The sequence below is a fragment of the Copadichromis virginalis genome, linkage group LG19, assembly GCF_057382275.1.
Source record: "Copadichromis virginalis isolate Kocher_CV1m ecotype Utaka linkage group LG19, C_Virginalis_male_GT1.1, whole genome shotgun sequence".
NCBI classification, from domain to species: Eukaryota; Metazoa; Chordata; class Actinopteri; order Cichliformes; family Cichlidae; genus Copadichromis; species Copadichromis virginalis.
Genome location: NC_140636.1, coordinates 16,629,987 through 16,651,752, shown reverse-complemented (window position 1 = coordinate 16,651,752; position 21,766 = coordinate 16,629,987). Strand labels below are relative to the sequence as shown.

Here is a 21,766-nt window from a genome sequence, read left to right as displayed (position 1 = left end):
ACCATGTGAATTCATGGATTTTTTTTTTTCACATTCTGTCTCTCACAGTTGAAGTGTACCTCTGGTGCAAATTACTGACCTCTGTCATCATTTTAAGTGGGGGAACTTGCACAATCGGTGGCTGACTAAATACTTTTTTGCCCCACTGTATATATATTTATTTATTTTATCTTTATTTAGTAAAGATACTAAATAGTATTTAGTAAAATAAAGATACTATTTAGTATCTTTATTTAAAGAATAAAGTATCTTAGTATCTTAGATATTAGTATCTTTATATCTAAGTATCTTACTAGTTTATTCATTCATGATGAATAAAGATACAAATGAATGATGAAGAATGATAATACTTACTTATACACATATAAAGTAAGTATTATAAAAAATATACAAATATATAAATATATAAATTTATAATATATAAAAATTTAATTTGAGAATCTTTTTCAGTTCTAAGAGCTACTGGTGGAGAAAAGGGACATGGACCCTGAGCCAAGGTGTGAAAATGGCTACATGGCAACATTAATACAAGATGTGATATATATATATTGATGTTCATGTTGATATCAGCTGGATAGTGTAGTGGTAAGACTCTAAGCCTTTGGGGTGGGAGTCACAAGTTCAAGTCCTCTTCAAGTCCAGTGCTTATCTCTCATGGTGATGAAGTACAACACATGTGCTACGGCAAGGAGGAGTCAGGACGCCAAGACGGGGGATATCGTCCTCCCCGAGGTTGGCAACGTCAGGAAGAAGCAACATGAGTCTTTTCAGCTTAGAATGTTGGTTTGTTGAGAGAGAGATCAAGAATATTGAGAGCACAATGAGAGTCCAAGAGTACTGAACTGGTGGCATCCTTCAAAGGCTATGTGGTGTTAGGAGACATTACTCAAAAGCAACAGCAGGCTAAGATAATCAAATTACCTGTGTAGGATGTTAACACATGGAAGTAGAAAAAAAAGTATTTATTTAGAATCAAGAACCTATTTTTTACTCTGTCGTGTCTCAAAAAAGTAATCCAGTTACACAGGTAATTTGATTATCTTAGCCTGCTGTTGAGCATCTTGAGTAATAGTTCTCCTAACACCACGTAGCCTTTGAGAATTATGGCCACCAGTTCAGTACTCTTAGAACTCTCATTGTGCTCTCAGTATTCTTGATCTCTCTCTCTCTCAACTAAACCTCACATTCTTAGCTAAAACACTCATGTTGCTTCTTCCTGACGTTGCCGACCTCAGGGAGGACGATATACCCCCTGTCTTAGCATCCCGGCTCCCCCTTGCCGTAGCATGTGTGTTGTGGACGATTGCATAGGAATGGAATCCTCACTGCTTACTGGATACAGACGCACCCAAGCAAGAATCGAACTTGTGACTCCTGTTCCAAAGACATGTAGCTTTACCGCTACGCTATCCAGCTGCTTTCGGATAGCTGCTGCAGTTGCAGCTACATATAATGAATATGTACAATTGAGGTCAGACTTGACCCTGCTCTCACCAAACACTGTTTCAGACAGTTTTCCTCTGATCTTGGCTTTAGAAAGTTGGCTAAAAGAGATGGGAAAAGGAACTAAAATGGCCTGTTTTACAGAGGATAAACTTACCAATAGAGGATAGAGATAAAGATACCAATATCTTACCAATATCTACCAATATCTAAGATACTAGTAAGATATTACTTTATTATAGCTAACTAACTAGTATCTTAGATATTAGTATCTTTATTATAGATACTAGTATCTTTATATATTAGTATCTTTATTCATCATGAATAAAAGATTCTTGAACTTTTTTTTCTCATTTGTGTTTTTTTTTTTTAAATTACATGTGCACTTAGGTAGACATCACCAGGGTATGGAGTGACACATCAGTGTGTCTAATGTTGTGGTTTATGTGCAAGTATACCATCAACACTGACAGAAATACTTTGCAATAGCTGTCCTATGTTGTGACCACTATGCATGAAGGGCATGGTCCCTCGCTATAACGTAGTTCACTCCTGTACAGAATTCATTCAGCTTTTCAAATTTACATAAATCTTCGATCGCTAGCAGTGTGACTCTGAAGTGCTGTACTGTATGTTTGTACGTTTTCTCCCCAACAAACACAGAAATGTCAAAAAAACACCTGCAGGTGTCTTTGGTTTCATTCTATAATACTGGACTTATTTTCTACAAAGGTTTGAACTTTGAGTGTTTAAACAAGAGAGAACAGTGTGAAAATGTTCATGCCTGTCTGAGAAAAGTGTAAAAAGTGTGTGGTGAGGGGTTTTAAAGCCTTAAAACGTCTATAATATAATAAAAAATAAAGTTGGCTACTTCGCAGATTTTATCTATTGCGGATAAATGAGATACCACTGTAATATATATTCTCTATAATGTTAGTTTTTTAATATAGGCTAATTTCCTGTTTCCTCTAAAATCTTTTTTAGACGAAGTAACAATGGAGGAAGTGGGACAGACGACCCAGCTGCGGGCTGGGGAGCTCATCATCATCGTGGTGGTACTCATCATGTGGGCAGGTGAGGACAAACCTGTTCAGTAAACCAGGATCAGACGGCCTTTGTGTGGATTACACTCGATTTTCCCAATTTTCTGTAAATACAACACAAAATCCAGCTTTTAATGTTTAGACGATAACAATACCCAGATTTGTCCGATCATGAATGCGAACCATCTCTCCCCCAGGTGTGATCGCCCTCTTCTGTCGCCAGTATGACATAATCAAAGACAACGAGCCGAACAACAACAAGGACAAAGCCAAAAACTCCTCAGAGTGCAGCACTCCCGAGCATCCGACGGGGGGGCTGTTGCGCAGTAAGGTATAACCCACCCCCCTCCCCTCCTCCTCTCCCCGGGTGTCTCCCCCTCAGCGGCGCCGGGCAGGTGAATGGTCCCGGCCACTTCTAGACTTTTTTCCACTGACACTTCATACGCTCCCATGGTGTCATCTGAGCGTCAGGCTAAAGCTGAACATTGCTCCAACATGGCGCCATTACGTGCATGACTACGCAGCATCAGCTCGCAGAAGCCCTCGAGTCATGGCTTCCAATAAGTTCTAATTGATCAATGCACAGAGCCCATTTCATAACCATGTATCGTGTGCTGACAGCACAAGTCCAGAACTAATCTTTATTCCTTTCACTCTCCTACAAACATCAATAAAGCATCCAAGTAGCAGCAGAGGCATCCTCATACTCATTGAATTTTATTGTGCAACTCCTAAGTCCTGCGGTCGTCTCATACCTGTCGTCTTCTTCTCTCCTCCCACAGTTCCCCAAGAACAACAACAACAACAATAGGATGCCATCTGTCAACATCATTGAGGTGTGACTGCCAGGACGTCTTCTCTTTACCTAAAAGACTTTGTGTTCTCACAAACAAGCAGGCCCCTTTTAAGCCCATCTGCTTGTCAGGATGACGCTGGGACTCTGGGCCCCTCGGCAGCGCCTTCTCTCCTTCGGGCCTGGCGCCAGAGCGAGGCCGCAGGACTCTGGGTGTCGAGCATGCTCCCTCCGCCTGCGCCGGTGTGAAAAGCAGCGGCTGCTCCGTGCTCAGTGACTACTGCACTGTGGGGCGGCAGCGATTAGAGCCGAATGGCTCTGGTGTTGGAGAGACTGCAGATAAACAGCCCCCAGGGACCAAAGCTGATAAACAGAGCCAGAGACCTTTTCATTCTCTCTGTCACCTTCTTCTCAGCGTCTTGCAGTGTGTTATCAGTGACCGCAAAACCTGGGCATTTCCCTTTTCTGGGTTGAAATCGTCTCCTCTGCTTTAATCTTTTATATCCACGCATAACTTCATCATTACATGTTGCATTCTGTACTCTTAAGTGGGCTGTTAGGGTGTAGTTGTTTAAATTTTTACAAGGTGCCACCAGTACAGTTTTGTTGTTCTGGTATTTTTGTTTCATTGATCCTCTCTCGGGCAGAAGCTCTTTGCAATCTTGTGGATTCACTTGTTTTTTTTTCCGCCCCCTCAGGGAATCCAGACTCTACCACCTGGCTAATTTATGAGATGTTTCTAAAATGTGTTGTGACAACGCCAGAGCAGCTTTTGAGAGGGCTGCTACCAAAGCTGAATCACCAGGACTCAATCAACAAGATAAAAACACTTAAAAGGAACCTCTGATCTGAACAAATATTCACAATAGAGTTCATGAGAAGCCAGGTTTCATCCTACTTCTTGTCCCTCATGCTTTTATTCTGAAATGTTACATTCCATGTCCAGAATGAGCCCTTTAGTATTCCCTCGTGTCTTTCTCTCTGAGGGGGATGAATCTCAAAGCATTCTGGAGAGGAGCAGAACTGCCATAATGGAGTGCATTCATCTAATTAACGAACTCTAAAAGGGGCTGGACTCTCGGAAGAAGTGGTCTTTCCTCTTCAGAGACACACAGGAGATCTCTTATATCAGCAATAACAGCCCTCAGAGGAAGTGCAGAATCGAGGACTCAAACGCCGCAGCCTCTTTGAATAAAATCCCGACCTCTCAGCATGTTGTAATGTTCAGGCAGACAAATGAACTGCACGTCCAGTTTGGAGGGAATTAACTCCGAGCCCCAAACGTCCTTAAGCGCTGTTGTAAAAACTTTGGTTTCCAGTGGTTAGCATGGGATTTTAAAAAAAGAATTAAAAAAATAAAAAAATAAAATCTTTTTTTTTGTTAAATGGGGCCCAACTTGCAACCCTACGATTTCTTTGTCACCAGACAGAAGGGCTTCTATTCAGACTTTTTCACCAGTTTAAAGTCAACATCTGTGCTGAAACATAATGGTATATGGCACATCTGGGAGCAAAATGACGCATTCGAGGGCTGATTCAAACTCAGTAGTACTGCCTTAAAAATAAATCACACCATATGATTTATCTAATAAGATGGAAGCCCCTGTATCTCACACCGTGATATTTATCTTCCACCCAGTATTTAAATGTGTGTGCAAAGAAAAAGGGAAACATTACAGATCGATGCCGTGTTGTCTGAAAAGCTGGAAGAGGTGGCTGGCCTTTAATGTGTAAATACATTTAAAATTCCACTCTTGTTTGGTAGCATCAGTCTGAAGAGCTTTTAATGAAATATGACAAGACTAAATGGAAGATATATAGTCTCGTATTGTAAGAGGGTACCGCTACTGCTAGTGAATTTTTTTTGTTTAGACACGGCTGTTAAAGTCCTGTTATTGAATGCGTTTTTCATGGCACTCCTCTACCGTTATGTGCTTCTATTATGTCATTATGCTGTTTATGTGCATTAAAAAGAAGAGTGTTTTCGATGAGGGACACAGCCCTGGATATTTCACATAATCACCCAGGCGTGGTGTTCGAGGGCCATTCAAGCTGCTGGGAATCCGTATCGACGGGCAGCTTCTCATTCTGTGATGCACCGACTCGTCTTTTACTGCGAACACAACAGGTCCCGGCTCCTCAGCCTTGAATGCAGTGGAAAAGGGAGGCAGTTAAGAGAAAAAGCAATGAACAGAATGAGTAGACTGATAACTAATGCAATGGCAGGTTTCTATCACTCACGAGCAGCGAGCCCTGCTATTTGCTGCACACCATTTCCCTGGTCTCCTTTCACAATTTCTTCCTCTTCACCGCAACTGTCACATGAAGGTTTAAAATGTGAGTCTGTCTAATGTAAAGGTCTCTCCTGACTAACACTTCTGTCTAGCCAGGACAAACTTTGGGAAATTTTCTGTGAAGTGATCACCACTTTACTTAAAACACTTCACTCAGCTGAAGGCTGAATCCGTTTTATCCCCCCGGAACATTTTCCCCGGTGGCAGACTCTCCGATCAATAGGCATCCGTCCACACAGTGAAGGATAATGACGAGAATCGTCTCCAATGATTTCTTTGAACATCCAACAACATATTTATCCCCTGCATTCCCCGAAACAGTGAAAGTCCTTTGCTCCTCTTTGGTATCGAGTCAGCTAGCAACGTATGAAGTTCATTTTAAAAGTTGTGATGATGGTACGCGTGTTGACACTGTAAATACTGTATTCCTTATTAAAGATTTAAATGTAGGGCTATCGTGGCAGGTTGTCAAACTTTACCAATAAATAGTTTGACATTTTGGGAATTTGCAGTTACACGAGAAGATCGACACTTCTCTTAGCAGCTGGTTAAATTACAGCCAACACATTCTCAAAGTAAGGCATCGAATGCCAGCACGTTGCTATCCTGGGGTAGAAAATAATCCTGTTTTGTCAGATGCTACAAGATGTCCTATGGTGCTGTTACCTTAATGCACCAGCCACAGCCACCACAACACAACAGTCCAGTTTTAAAGACCCGCAAAGTGAACATTAGGAAGTTTGGGTCGTCTGCTGTTCCCGTTGGGAGCTTTCTGTTTAACTCTTCAGTCGCTCTTCAGCTGTGTAATGAAAGCTGGAGCTTCTTGGGTTAGAGTTCGCACTGGGTCACTCCACTTCACTTTCCTGTCTAATGTTTGATCCGCAGCTGTCCCAAAGTGAATGCAAAACCAAGGGGTCCTATGCTAGTGTCCAAATTTCATGATTACAATTAATTTCCGTCTCACTAACCTCATAAGTCCCAAAGAACAACTGTGTGCATCTGTGAGAAACCAGCAGTTTTAACAAAACAGCAGTATTTGCCCCCTGGGAATGAGAATGGGTTGCTGGCTCGAGCAACAGTACAAACGCGGAAGCGCAGTCAGTCTCTTCATCTAACTAATGGCTGAGAAAGCCATCAAGTGGATGTCTGAAAGTGCCAACCCTTTCCCTTAAGGGTTGCAGCTTCAGCAGCTGAGCACTAGATGAGCTCTCCAACTTAATACATGAAAATTATTTATTTGGTTTTACACACAAGTGTTTGACCATGTTTAACAGCTACACAGTGGCATAACATGTCTAATTAAGTGGAAGGCATCTGGGTATCTAATTAGAGTCCACTCATTACAGACAGTGGACAGTGCAGTTCGCTTAGCCCATCGCTGCTGCTACTGAAAAACTGATTACTGGGATTTAAGTTGGCTGAAGGCAACACCCAGCTGCTACCACTGACGGGAACAGGTTAAGCAAACGGTGGCCAGATGAAAAATCTTTCCTTAATCGCACTCGACAACCGGTGACGACAGCACGAACTCAACATTCCACGTGAGCCCTGTGGCGTCAAACCACTCATTAAAAAAGGCCCGAAACCTTTTCGCCTGCTACCGTTTGTGCTAAATCAATGCCTGAGAAAAAAAGAGGGGGGGGGGGAACGATGCTCTGTTGCAGTGACGGACCGTTTCGCAACAATCGCTGGATTTTAACAACACATCATGTGTTTTGTTTTAGAGTAGAAACATGCCTGGAAATACATGAAGTTTGACCGTTTCATTATGGGATTCTTGAAATTTAGGAATGAGGATGACGAAGAAGCATGGTTTAGTAAAAATTAACTGCTTTACTAGTGCTATCATGTTTATATTCATTGTATGGAGTGTACAGCAGTCATTGCTTAAAGAGGGCTAGCATGGTTTAACTATTATGCACAAGGTTACACAACTTCAATTATGAAGAATATGGTGTATGCTTACTTGTGTATGCTTAAATAAAATATCTAATATTTTCAAAATAGAGGTGTGTGTTTGCTCCTTGTTAAAAACCATGAGGACAGCTGGTAATGCACCAGAGAACAGATGCGACTGGTGATTTCTAAGCTTTAAGAAAAGAAAAATAATATATATTTCAGCAAGAAAAAAGCTTAAATTCAGCAGACTACAACTGACAGGCTTCTCCTACGTTTAAATAAAAATACAGTTTAGTTTCACGGTTGCTGTGTGTTACGTTTCGGTGTTGTCAGTGTTTTGTTTTTGCGTGACTGTCATGTGTTTCCTGTTTTACTTTGAAGGTCTGTTGTTATCTTAGTGTGTTCAGTTTACGTTTCCTTGTCTCGTCAGGTCTAATTTGCCCCAGCTGTGTTTCCCTCCTGTGGTCCATTCCCTGATTGCTCCTTCTATGTATTTAAGCCCTGTGTGTCAGTTGGTCATGGTTGCGATCTCCCCCGTGTTGTAAATAGATTTGTCGATACTTTAGTTTTGGGATTTTGGTGGAGAGCTGTAGTTTTTTTCTCGTGTGTTTTTTTTTTTCTTATTTTTATTTTCATACGTTGCACGCCGGTTGCCTAGGCCGGGGTGTAACACTGTGGAGGAATCAAAGTTTGACAAAGAGATATGTCCTGCTGAAAAATGCAGCCGTCAACGTGGTTTTGGGCGAATGCATTTGCCGTCCAGTCAGCAGCTAAGAAAACGTGCATGAATTCGTAATGGCTCAGAAATCAATGAGGCTTTAGCAGCGAAACGACAAATCACTCGAAGCCTACTCGAGTCCAACATTAGACTGCATTTGCTTTCGCATGTATCAATACGAGAGCGACCGCCGGCTCGACTGTTTGGCTGAGCAGGCGAAACGAGGCGGTGGGATTTTATAGCTGACTCGTTATTTGTAGTCTGTTTTGACAATTCCCAACACAGCTGCAGGAAAACTGTGAGGCACGTCAGGTAAATACAAAGCTGTGTTACTGCCTCCGAAGGAAAGAGGAGGGGAGGGAAAGTATAACACACAAAATAAAACACAGCTGGAAGGTGTGGATCAGCGCGCCAAGTGCCCTGCAGTCTGCAGTTTCACGAGGCCTATGCTGACACACACCTACATACCTTCTGGCTGGCCGGGCGGGGACAGGCTGCCCTACTATCTGCACAGACGGGATTACTTTAACCGCATGCATTATTCGTGGAAAAGACCCCTGCTCCGTGCTTCTGGGCCGCCTGTGTTCACCTGGGCTGTCAGAATAAAACTGACAAAATGCAGCATTATTCACCAAACATTAACACGGGAAGACAACTGTACTGGGAGCTGAGCATTATTATGATGACTCTCTGACTCTAGGGAGTGGGTTCTCTGCTAAGAGCCGGTGGCACTTACACTTTTCATGCAAGGTTTAATGAGAGCACAGTGCATTGAATCCACCGAGCAGCAAAGAGTACAAAGAGGTCGCTGCTGCTTTACAATAAAAACAACAACAATTTAAACGAATATCTATAATTTAAACACCTTCCTGTTTAACCCCAAGTTGTAGTGTGTGGCCAAAGAGGTAATTTGATTAGCAGTTCAAAAGAAAAGGTATGAAATCTCCACCATCAGGAAGATCCCTCAAACCTCAGGAGAGGTAAACGCTGCTCTATATGAATTAATACAGTACTGCACAAAAGTCTTGAGCCACCATCACTTCTTTGTTTTGATTCCAAGCAGTCAGACTTCCTAAGAGTTTTTTTAAGGTGGCTTTGAGGAATAGTTCTCCAGCTTTCTGCAGGTCTTTCAAAGTGTTTCTTTGGACACTGGCTGCTTTTTCAACCATTTTCAGTCCAGACCCTGTACCTGAGCATTTTCAAATGATTATTTGTTTGTTTGTTAAGCTGCTTAAAACTAAACTATGACTCACTCAAGGGAAAAAAAAGAAGGGTAACGTAAGAGACTATTTTTAATTGTATCTTTAGGCACCTTGGTAGTAGCAGTCTGTTGCAGAAACTTGTCATTTGTTCCCACCACAATACCATCTGGAAAGCATTTGATTGGCAAAGCTTCATGTTTCCAACATGATAACGATCCCAAACACTTCCAGTCCAGTAAAAGCAGACCTGGACAGAAAAATACACAATGAAACACTACCAGTCAACAACTGGCCTGCCCAGAGCCTGGACCTCAACATCACTGAAGCAGTGTGGGATCCTCGAAACACAGCCAACATCCAAAGGAGAGCTCTGAATGTCCTCAGAGAAGCCTGGAGAACCATTCCTGAAGACTACTCAATGAAATTATAAGAAAGCTGCCGAGAAGAGTTCAGACTGTGTTGAATAAAAAGGTGGTGATACCAAATAGTGACTTTCAAGCTTGTTAGAGTTGTACAGACCTGCTTTGCATGCTGCATTTCTATGTTTGCTCATCTGTCAATACATTGCTGTACCTCTTTCCCATTTTCATAGCAAATATAAAAATAGAAATACACAAATTTTGTTTTGTTTTTAAATGAGGGGTGGCTCAAGACTTTTGCACAATAGTGCATCTGATCCTAAACAGTCAATGAGACATTTTTGTCCTTTTTGCCTTTATATCAAATTTGCACAGTAGACCAAGCTTACGTTTGAATTCTATTTTTACATTATTTTCTTACTCTCACACTGTTGAACAGCCGGTGCTCCAGCTGAAGGATTGAAAATTAAAACTGTCTTACGCACATCTAAACACTAATTTAATGAAACCCGACTCAGACATGCTGCGATACTGAGAGGTCCGTTACCTTACACACTGCAGGCTTTTCTCCACAGCTTCAAACTTAATAAAATTACAACTTTATCAATTCAGACGTACTTTTCCAGTCTTCCTGCTAACGCACTTTTAGGTGAATATGCTTGGAGTTGGATTAACAAACCCCAGGTTGAGCTGAAAAGCTCACCCTGATTGCTGATGTTTAAGTAAGTGAAGTCAGACATGGAAGAGATATGCTGGATATCCTGAGCTTGTGTCACAGTGCAGGAAAAAACCCCAAACACTGAGAAACCCCAAACATCACTTTCAGCTGATGCCTTTAAAAGAAAGCACAAAGGACATTTGTTTAGGCCACAATCCTAATAAACAGGCACGATTATGAAAAAAGAAATTGCACTGAGAACTGTTTTATTCCCAGAGAGAGTATTATAATTCAGGACACAATCAGACACATTTACACCACCGGTAATGTTGGACGAAGATGAAACAGCTGGTATGTGGGTGAACTGACCTGGCAGGTATGACATAACAGCCTGCCTCCATATCAAACTCAAAAGTGCGTCAGTAAGTGTGCCGCAAACAGCTGCTTGCAAATCCTGATGATAGCGAGCACATGTTTCAACACATTACAGAGTTTTCAACCATTTAAAAAGACATTTCACGTGCCTGAAAAGTTTTCCTGCTTCTTCCCCATATCAAAATATGACAAATCCCTGATAACCTGTGATGTACTGATCCAACTTTCTCAGTCAGATAGATACCTTGGCTGGGAGTATCTGTTAGCCATCAGCATTTCTCACTGTGACGATGAGGCTTGAACATCGTTTTCAAAATTGTAGATGACTGTGGAATTGCCATTAGCCACGCTTTTCAGACGTCAAAACAAATCAACACTTAATTAAAAATAACCAACAATCTAGAAAAAAAGAACTTGTTAGCGTATCAAGCAGGATATTATGTGACAGCTCGTAGGATAGTGAAGAATTTAGCAGGACAGATGGGCCCGATGTCACTTGGAAGGATGCAAGTACTGGATCGGCACACACCACATTGAAACATGCACCAATTTTTAAATAAAAGACAAACGTAGAATCTAAAGAAAGAAAGAAAAAGCAAAAGTGCAACAACAAAACAGACAAACCAGGCAACCAAATACAAATTCACCCAAGAAACAGAAAAAGTGCAAATATTTGACACAAGGAAAAACGAGCCCCTTCCAGACACACACCTTCCTCCTCAGTAACCCCACTGCCCGATCCACACAGCTGCACTGTACCAGAGGCCCTGCACTTGTATGAATACAGTAATTACCAATAACACGTACATATTTTCTTTTCAGTTATTAAAACATTATTTTTATCGAGAGGAGGGGTCTCTTTGTGTGTGAGGGGCGGAGTACAGCTCTCTCAGCAGCACTCTGCACCTTCTTATCGACATCAGTGGAGAGAGCTAAATATTTAAAGCGTGGCTACACTTCACTACAGCGCTTGTGCGTGCTGTGCCTCTCTCCATGACGTCTGAATGTTGCCAGCAGCGAGGTTATGCATGTCTGAAAAGGGCCGTATTACACCATAACAGTAAAGGGTTTTTTCACACAGTGTTTCTTGCTCAGACATTTTAGAGTCGAGGACAGTGGTATCTTTCAAACAGTTTAGGAACTTTTGAAAAGCGTTCGTGTGAGCCATAGTTCTTGCGTTGCCATTCTCGGAGCGTCATTTCTGGCTTTGTACCAAAGCGACTCTGGTAATTTCTGAAATTAAGCAGATTCAGATGGAGATTATTACAACTTTAAATAAAGCTAAACTAAAACTAGATATAAAACATGACATTATGTGCTGGTAAAACTAAATTTAGAGGATATTTTCATTTAATCTTTGACAAATCTGACAAAACAGTCAGGAAGCATTTGATGAACTTCACTAAGATAGTCTGAGACGACTGAACAAAGCCAGACAACTAAAACTAAACTTGATTTTTTACAAAAAGACAAATAAAACTCAGACTCGTTTATTCTGAATCCACAAAAAAAAAAAAAATCAAAAAAGGTGGCGTACCGGCGGGTGAAGTCGGAGGGATGCTGCCACCGTTTCCCATCCTTGCCCGCTTTCTCACCAGCAACACGGTTCAGCACACTCAGCAGCTCAGACATGACACCTGAAGGAGGCACAGATGTTAGAACATCAAAACTGAAGGTCATACGTGACTGAAGGGAAGAGTCATGACACAGAGGGGGGAAATAAAACCCCACAACACAAGCTTCCAAGTGAGAGACGTTTACACGTTAACTTACATCTATAAAATAATTACTTTTACTGTCATTACTTACAGTAAAAGTAACTGTATTACTTAGTTATTACTTTCTGTACCACTAACTGCTTATTTAATCAATTAAAAGTCACCAAAGCTCTCTGGACTCAGTAGCCGTGGAGCTCTAAAACTCCATTGCCATTAACATCAGCACTAAAACTGTGCACCGCGAGCTCCATGGCATCGGTTTCCATGGCCGAGCAGCTCCTGTAGGTGTAACGTGTAGGTGGCCCAGTACTTAGTAATAATTTCACAGATTTATTTATTCTAACTAAAGCTTTGAAATAAATCATACCGGTAACACTACATGCTGGTTGGATTTAAGACAGACCCCTGCATGCAGTAGCTGACAATCGACCTGCAGCAAAGTTTACACACACAAAAAAAAAAAAAAAAAAAAAAAAAAAAAAACGCCACCAAGCTTAAAGGTCAAGACAGTTTTTTTTATTTCTGTGTGGAGGCGAACAGAATCACTTTCCTTCACCTTTAAGTTTGTTTATCGTGTGATCTGATAAAGCACTCTTACTGGCATTTTACCTGCAAAGGTTTGGATAGATTACAGAAACAACCGTGGCTGCTGTCAACTGTAGAAAAATGTTTTCTTTCTCTTCGGCGCGCTGTGTGTGGAGTCAGAGAGGCTCCGCCATAAACAACTACAGCGCCATCCTCGCTGCTGCTGCGTCATCAACTTTCATGTCGGCTAAAAGTGAAGCTGCTCAGGCTGAATCTCAGAATCACTTTTTACAGCCAACATACGTCTACATTTTAGTCGCAAACTCGAGGTAAATGTTAAATGCGTCCTTTACTGTGAAAACATAATCCTTACTTCAGCTAGTTTTCTTCACATGTGACTCAGTAATGGTAGAAACTTCATCTCTGGCTCGTAAGGGCTGACCAATCAGCTTGCCTGACATACGTCTTTGTTGCATTTTCATTACTAGCCATCAGTGCAACATCCTGCAATTACCAGAACCCTGCACACATATTCTTGGCCTATCAATCAAATTCCTTTCACTTCGCTATGTGGCAAACTGAAACGATTTCATGAGAGTAGCATTTAATGTTTAAATGGATCCAGCTTAAAGTTTCAGTTCTAATGTACAGCCATCAGCTGAGGAAAACAACAGCACTGAGAGCGCACTCAATAATAAAATAGTTAACTAGAATTTAAAAAAAAAAAAAGATCATTTCCTGCTCTGTGCATCACATCACCATATTAACGATGTACTGCAGCATTCATCTCCGGTGCTTTTTACAAGAATGTTGCCTTTTACTTTTTACTTTTGAAGCCTTCGTAGATTTTTAACAACCATCTGATAACATTTCTGGAGTAGGTGGCACTCGCAGGGATCGTTTTTTTGTAGAATAAGTCATGATCTGTGAAACACCAAAGATGTGACATTCATGTCGAGTATGTAGACGGAGATTCGTAATTCGGGGCCCAGGCCAAGTCCGATCCAGGTTAAAGGTTACTTTGTCAGAAAGCGAAACAATGTTTTCAATTTGTACCTTATCCTTGAATTCATGAGCACATACTCACAGCACAGCACACGTAAAGCATCAGCTACAATCAGGCTCAGAGGACTACTGAAAAATCATTTCAGGGAGGCATTGCCATGATGTCTGCCACCATTTCACGCATGTTTCCATAAATATCATAGTAAAAAACATTAACTGTCAGTTTCCTCTGAGGTAAAACATCAAAATAAATATTTAAAATAGGAGAAGAAGAAAAGAAATATGGGAGAAAAGAACAACAGGTTCTTACCATTATGTGCTCCTTGTTTCTCTTGCATGTGTCTCATTACTGAATGGACATAGAGTCTCTTTTTCTTCTCCCAGTCTGACCTCCTGCTGAAGATCACAGGCCTGAAAAGATACAAGCACATGGCCCCACAAATCTGTAAATATGAGGCTTCTAGAGAACAGGCCGAGCGCCTCTAAAAACCAGAGCGAGGCTAGTGTGGTCCCACTGCTCCCCCTAGAGGTAACAGTACCTTTGAGTCCCGGAGCACTTGGCAGTCCGAGCACGCGACTCTTCCTCTGGTTTTGTGGTTTGCTGGCATGGAACAACAACTTTTGATTTCACCTTGAGGAAGCACAGAATATTTGTGTATGATTGCTGGGTTATCACAGTTTTTTTAGCTTTACAAATATCATTAATTTGAGAAAAACTTTTAGAGCATTTTCTTTGAACTCTTAATATGACACAAAACACAAACAAATATATTTTAGTTAATAAAAATTCAGGTAGAGCTGATGGGCTACACGGGCCACAGGAATCATGCTGACCTAAGGGAGTATTCTGCCTTGCAATGTTATCCTCACAACCAGAGGAAGGTGGGTAACAAACCCTGACACCAAACCAGGGAGAGACCCTCAGTGAGACAAAGGAGAGCTCGCCAATGTCAATCAGCTTAGAAAATATCTGTGTCGATCCACTATAGCTCAACATTTACCTCTCCAGAAATGCCCTCGAACACGACTGTGATCAAACTGATTGGTAACAATATGCTGTGTAAAGAGCTCAATCATGGCAAACACATGGATTTATGCAGAGATATTCCTCCAAGTGCACCACAATCTGCTCAGTTCAGCTAACATACCCCTGGATTAGCGAGGGTCATGATTTCCAAGTGTTACAAATGACAGACGTTACTTTTGTCTTAAAATATACGTTTTCCCTTGTTTTTAAACCGCAAAAATGGGCCTAGGTGCTATGACGTCACCATTATTTTCATCTTGGGTAACTTTATATTATGAATCACGTTGTGATGAGTGAAGGGTGGATTCTCAGTGAAACCACAGTCGATGAGCATACCCTCGATAACCCGCCTTTTATGCCTCTCAAAATGATCAAAATGTATAAAATGTACTTAATGTTTTACTCAACATGACATAAAACGATCAGCAAAGTGTTAACAGAGTTCACAGCTGAGGACTGATTTACAGTCTTTTTTTCACAGTCGCAGCTATCGCCCCCTTGACGGCAGGTTTAAGGCACTTCTGTGTAAGCTTCATCTTTCATATCCAGAAGACGCATCAATATTTTATAATTCAATACTGGCTTTTCAGACAAAGAGGTTACATGGGGTTAAGTCTGTTTAGGCTACGATACCAACTTGATTGTTTGTTAAGATTTCAATTAACACACATCTTCCAAATTGTCTGAGATGCACCACTGCACACGTCCCTAGTAAAGCATGCTGCATTAGAATGGAGTTCAAAAGATTCACAAACTCACTGAAGTAATTTGCTTCCTGATAGAGAGATTTGGGACAATTGGGGCCAATTCTCTGCACTATTTTGGCTCTTACGGCTCAGTTATGGCACTGGGCAATGTGAGGTGGACCCGTGGCTGAGATAGGAGCCAAAATTAGGCCAAACATTCATTGCTATCTGGGTCAGGACAAAACTTTGTCTGATTTATTTGGATGTTCTTGTGTGTTCTTGCAAAAAAAAAAAAAAAAGAAAAAAAAAAGAAAACATATACAGAGCACTGCTGTAAAGAACAGGAGCAAAGTGTACCTGTACTTGAAGAGGTAAGGTATTTTCCCAGGCGTCCTCCAGATTGGTGTCTTCTGTACTGTGTCCAGATGACTGATGCCAGACGTCTGTCACTAGCAGTGTTTGGCCTGACTTTGCCATACGGAGAGGATTCAAGCGTGGGAGGACCGATATCCCACACCCCCTCAGTCTCACCTTCTAAACTCTCCACAACGGAGGTCATCAGCTCCATGAAAGGCCCACTGACAGCAGGACTCAAGTCGTCCACTGCAACAGTAAAGCCTCCAGAGGTCACAGTTTGTTTATTATATTGTGGCTTGGGTGATCTTTGAGGATGACAGCCATTCTCAACCACCCTGAGATGGGGATTTGAGTTACCAGTGAGCTGTTTAGAGTTCAATAACCCATCTCCTTTATGGTCATTTATGGAGGAGAGAGATACATAGCCTCTATCATCACTGACTCCCAAACTCTCTCGTCCAACTCTTCTTTCCATCTCTTCTAAGTGTTGAACAGCAGGAACAGCAGGAAATTGTTTCTCTGGAAACGTGTTGCAATGTGGAGCTGTGCAGCTTTCTGCAGGATCCAAATTACCTGCTGCAGTGCAGGTATTAATGGGATTGAGGTAACATATTGTATTTACATCATAGTCAAACACAGGGGAAAATTTTAAAAGGATATTCTCAGATGTAATATGTTTTTGTACGATCTCCTCTTCACCTCCTGGATCTGTGGAGGATCCACACTGCTTGATGTGCTCCGAGTGTAGCCAAGAGTTCACAGGCTGTTTTACTGCACTCCCAACATTTTGCTTTTTAGGTAAAGGTTCAGGATAAGACAATGTTGATTGCTGTCTCACAAAAGGGCTGTAATAGTCCGTAAAACACTCGAGATCAGGGGACAAAGCCTGTGGACTAAGGGGCTTTTTTAACGGACTAACATACCCTTCATCAGGACTGGAATAGTACGGTTTCCTTTTATTTATCCAGTTATTACGGACCTCAATTTCTAAATGATTAAATGTAGAAAACCTTCTCGATTGCTGCAGATCAGCCTTTCTGTTACAGGTCATCCTTGAATACATGGAAAGAGGTTTCAAACTTTCGCATATGGGTGGTTTCAGACAGCAGACCATCACGTTATTTCTTGCTTTTTTATCCATACCTGTTGAGGGTGAAGAAAATTCAACATTATCAGTTATTTTCTTCCCAGCACACGCGATTTCTGGGCTGACCACTCAAACCTTATGCCATTTTTTTGTTCCCCCATTTTTGTTTAGAAAACAAAAACCTCCAATATAACAAAAGTTTTCCAACTTTAAACATTTAGCCAGCACAACACCAACACAAATATTAATCACAACCTCCATGAATGTCCTCCTAGTTGCTCAAACTAACCAATACACTGTCGTATCCCACAGTAAAACTTAAATAACACAAAGGTCACTTGTCTTGTTGTGTTGTTATGAGATCATGCAGTCCACACAACCCATAAGCTGTGAGTTTTAAAATCAATTTTGCACTTACTCACCCAGGACTTTATGAGCCATCTCCACCTGCTTTGTCCTTTTGGCTACCTATTGTTGCTGTCAAAGCCAAACACAAAGCACAGTGTCATCTTCAAACTTTTCTTAAAGGTTATTATGCAAAGTTTTTACCAGTGGCTCCATAGTGTAATGGTTTACACATTCACCTAACAGGATACCTGGTCTGATCCCAGGACAAGGCACCAGGCTTGTGCCCCCCCGAGTTCTGGCGTAAAAAGCTGCAGATCAAACCTGCAGAGTTACCTGCTCTGACGACCACCTGTAAATAAGCAAGCAGCCAAAAGTAGCTTTGGAATTAAAAATAATAATAAAATAAATATTCACGGTAGAATAAAAGCAAAAAGGAAAATACAAAACTGCAAAGCAACTCTAACCTAACTCAAGTAATCTCCAAACTAACAAAAACTCCAAACACTAACATGCACAAACAACTCTAATATCACCCCAGGGAGGGTTTGAGCTTCCCCCAATTTTTTAAAAAGTGGATTTACATTTAAATCAACAACAACAAAAACTTTTTCTTTATGTAAATCCAGAAATTCAATCACTACATTACAAGTCACTGATTTGAACTGTGCGGTTTTGTTTTGATCTTTTTTTGTCTTTGAGTTCGATTTCGGGGGGCAGCAGCCTGCTGTTCAACGCGTGAGCCAATTAAAAAATAATTTTCCCATTTATATTGTTAGTTAACGTAACTTAAATTATGTTGAAAATTAAATATAATGCTATGGGTTTGGGGAACTTTGTACATTCTCTAAAAAAACAAAAGCAAACTATATCACCACTAAAAACACTTGCGTGCATTTCACTTTAGTTTTTTTACGTTTCGGTTTATTAGCTTAGAGTTAGCCAAATGGTTAGCCAAACAGCCGAAATCAGTTTAGTTGAGCCCAAACGTTCCTCCGCACTTGGTTAAAGACAAACTTTTTGTTGGCCTTAGGCCTGGAGACTCTAGCCCCGCGTTATTTTTTATATTACCTAACTTACTTCGCACCTGCTCGGTCCTCAAAAACACACGTCCTTGCGCATGCTCAGGGCTAACATTAGCTTTTAGCTTGTTACCTTCATCGATATTTTGGATATGCTACAGCTATAAGACCACACAAATAACATGAAATAAAACTCACCTCTTTCTTGGAAATTAATCTGCTAGACACGCAGACGATTTCCTCTCTCGGTAGCGCGCACAGGTGTTTAAACACACGACGCACATAAAGGTTAAATGAGCAGGCGACACCGCAAAGCTCAAACTTGAGGTGAACAAACTGACATGAAAACGCTCACATGTTGTTTACATCTGTGCTAACGCTTCTGATTGGCCAGAGGCTTAAAGTACATTTAAAAAGATTAGTCTATATAGTTATTTGTGTCTCTTCAGTTTAGGCCCACACACTGGAGTAAGGTTACGGTTTACATGTTAAATGTCACTGCCCTTTTATTGACTTTATTTTAATTGATGTGTCATCTGGCTTTATCGATAAATCCAGGGATCATCTGCAAATCAACTAATAATCTTAAATATTGATAATAAAAATGTATTATCTCCAATTTAATACTTTTTTGGATAACCTTTTCCTTTCATAAATGAAATAATTTACTTGTATTTACTTGTATTACCTAAACTTTTATGATGTGAAACAAATGACAAATATGCAAAACACAAAGTCATCAGAATGAGGGTGAATACTTCATATAATTCCCGTGTGCAACACGGTGCATTCATGCCCCAGGTTGACTTTGTTCAGGTAATAGGTCTGTAAACTGGGGAAGCCTCAAGTTCATCTAGATGTCAAATTCTTCCCAGGCCAGCTCCTCCTCCAGGGATGGATACAATATCACTTATTAGATGATTGTGTGCAATACCATCGTTGTAATCATCCTCAGTCAAGAACTATAAGAGCTCTACTTTTCAATATAAAGCACCTTGAGATAATTGTTGTTGCAAAATAGCAAATTCACTGAAGAAATTAACTAAATTTCTCACTTTATACACAATATCCTTTTTCTTAGTATGTCACTGTCACCGTCTCTAAAAATTAAAAATTAATGTGCAGGGGCAAAACCTGCAGACTGATTTATTCTATTCAATTAGTGTTATATGAATATTTTAAGCGAGAGTGCACCATTATGGATCGATAAATCTCAACCACCCAATACAAAGCTGCATGTGAAAAAGGAAAAAGGAAAAGCAAAATTATAACCCCTAAAAAAAATATTTTAAATGATGAACCAGTGCAAATTATCAAAAATGATGGAAGCAATTTTAACTACTATTATAATTTACATCTACTGGTACAAATCAGATTCTTTCTGCGGGGGGGGGGGAGGATCTGAGGAAAGCTCCAACTGATCAACTGATGCTTAATTTTATAACTGTAAGTGTATATTCTGGATTTAAATATAATTAGAGTCCCTTTTACTGAAGCCAAATAAGCCTCCGACTGAATGCTCCTCTTATAGGGGAATTGGTCTTATGGGATGTGATACAAAGATTTTGTGTAAAGCACTCTCTGGGAGACCAGATGAATGTGTGCCTAATTTGATAATAGATGGTCAACAAGGTTTTGTTAAAACGAGACAAGGCTATAATAACATAATGTACTTTATGAGAAAACAATAGTAAGACACTGTGCTGTTATCACTGGATCCATGCAACCATCTCTTACAGGTGCTCCACAAATATGGACTGGGTGAAACATTTCTGAAATGGATCCGGTTATTGTATACAAACCCGAAAGCACAAGTTTTAACTAATAATAAAATATCAAAACCCTTTAATCTACAGCAGTCAACCAGGTAGGGCTGCCCTCTGTCACCAATTCATTTTGTGTTCGCAATAGAACCTCTGGCCATCGCTGTGAGAGCAAATACAGGAATATCATTTATCAGGAGGAGGAGGAAGAGACCATTTAATTTCTTTATTTGCAGATAATATTATATTTTTTGACTAATCTGAAAGATAGTATCCCTAATTTAGTAACGTTGATTAAAAAAAATGGAGAATTTTCAGGATACAAAATTAAAAATTCTAAATCAGAGTTAATCTTTCTTAATGAGGAAGAAAGAAGAAGGCCTGTTGTGGCCATTTAAAACAACTAAAGCAGGCTTTAAATATTTAGGCACTAGGATCACCTCAAGCCTCAAGGACATCCCCTTGTGGGACTAATAAAGGTATATCAAAGAACCTCAAATTATGTTCCCCTTGTAGAAAAGGTCACGGAAACGCTAAACCATTGGTTAGAGTTTCCGTGCCCAACTAACATCAGCCACCAATTATTTTTGCCCAACAACACCTCCCAGCCTGGGTTGACATTGAGCAAGAATCTGTTTCAGATCTTCCCTTACACACTTTTCTACATCCTTCAGACACTAAGACGTTAAAAAAAAGAATACAAAGAACCCTTTCTTGAAAAATACAATTATAATTTGGCATGCAGCACATAAACATGTGGATGATCCTCCATCGCTTTTGCAATTCACCCCTATTAGGGGAAATGAAACATTTACTCCTGGTAAAAATGGAGGATTTAAAATATGGAAAAATAAAGGAATTCAAAAAGTTAAAGACTTATATGCAGATAGCAGGTTGCTCACATTTGATCAGTTATGTAAGAAGTATTTAATAATACGCCCAAAGCACTTTTTTAAATATTTACAATTGAAAAATTATTTGTCATCAAAACTGCAAAAGATTGCTGAACTTCCACCATTAACAAAAACAGAAGAGACATGCTTTAAGAATACAAAAGGGAAAGGTTTCCTCTCTATATATATTATCATTTATTGATAATATATATAGATAATATATATATCATTTATTGATGCTTTCCTCCACAGACTCAGCAGCAGATAACCTGGATGCTTGGAGACTTAAGATCCAGGAGGACGGATGAAAATGACTAGAACCAGGCTTGCTTAAAAGCACAAAAACAAACAATAAACACACACTTTAAACTCCTGCAATATAAAGGGCTCACGAGAACCTATATAACACCCGCCAAGTTCCATCATGTGTCCAATGATATTCCAGACATCTTTACTAAATGTTTAGTTGAAAAAGGAACTCTTCTCCTTTGTCTATGGGAATGTCCTAAAATCCAGGAATTTTGGAAAGATATCAAATGTCTGTCTGAAGTGTT

General features: G+C 40.4%; 1 protein-coding gene and 1 pseudogene across 3 annotated transcripts in view; one reads left to right on the top strand and one right to left on the bottom strand.

The window, feature by feature from the left end:
- The window catches only part of fndc5a (fibronectin type III domain containing 5a), a 48,045-nt gene extending 40,464 nt beyond the window's left edge, over positions 1-7,581 (top strand). Inside the window, exons 4-6 of one of the 2 annotated variants that reach the window (XR_014916719.1) lie at positions 2,428-2,517; positions 2,684-2,881; positions 3,269-3,321. Coding sequence is in view for 1 of the 2 variants with exons in the window: in XM_085441436.1 (XP_085297562.1) it covers positions 2,428-2,517; positions 2,684-2,817; positions 3,269-3,328 (284 nt within the window). In the remaining variant the exon portion in view is untranslated. Of the gene's footprint in view, positions 1-2,427; positions 2,518-2,683; positions 2,882-3,268 lie in introns of both variants that reach the window. The other variant, XM_085441436.1, reaches the window with a different exon arrangement.
- Positions 7,582-10,643: 3,062 nt separating this feature from the next.
- On the bottom strand, positions 10,644-19,065 carry LOC146685853 (uncharacterized; annotated as a pseudogene). Its single transcript, XR_014916770.1, has 9 exons — positions 18,755-19,065; positions 17,786-17,886; positions 17,612-17,666; positions 16,802-17,245; positions 16,103-16,678; positions 14,572-14,663; positions 14,343-14,443; positions 12,322-12,421; positions 10,644-12,017 (listed from the first exon to the last, which is right to left on the bottom strand). The product of XR_014916770.1 is annotated as an uncharacterized LOC146685853 (transcript).
- Between the last annotated feature and the right edge of the window lie 2,701 nt (positions 19,066-21,766).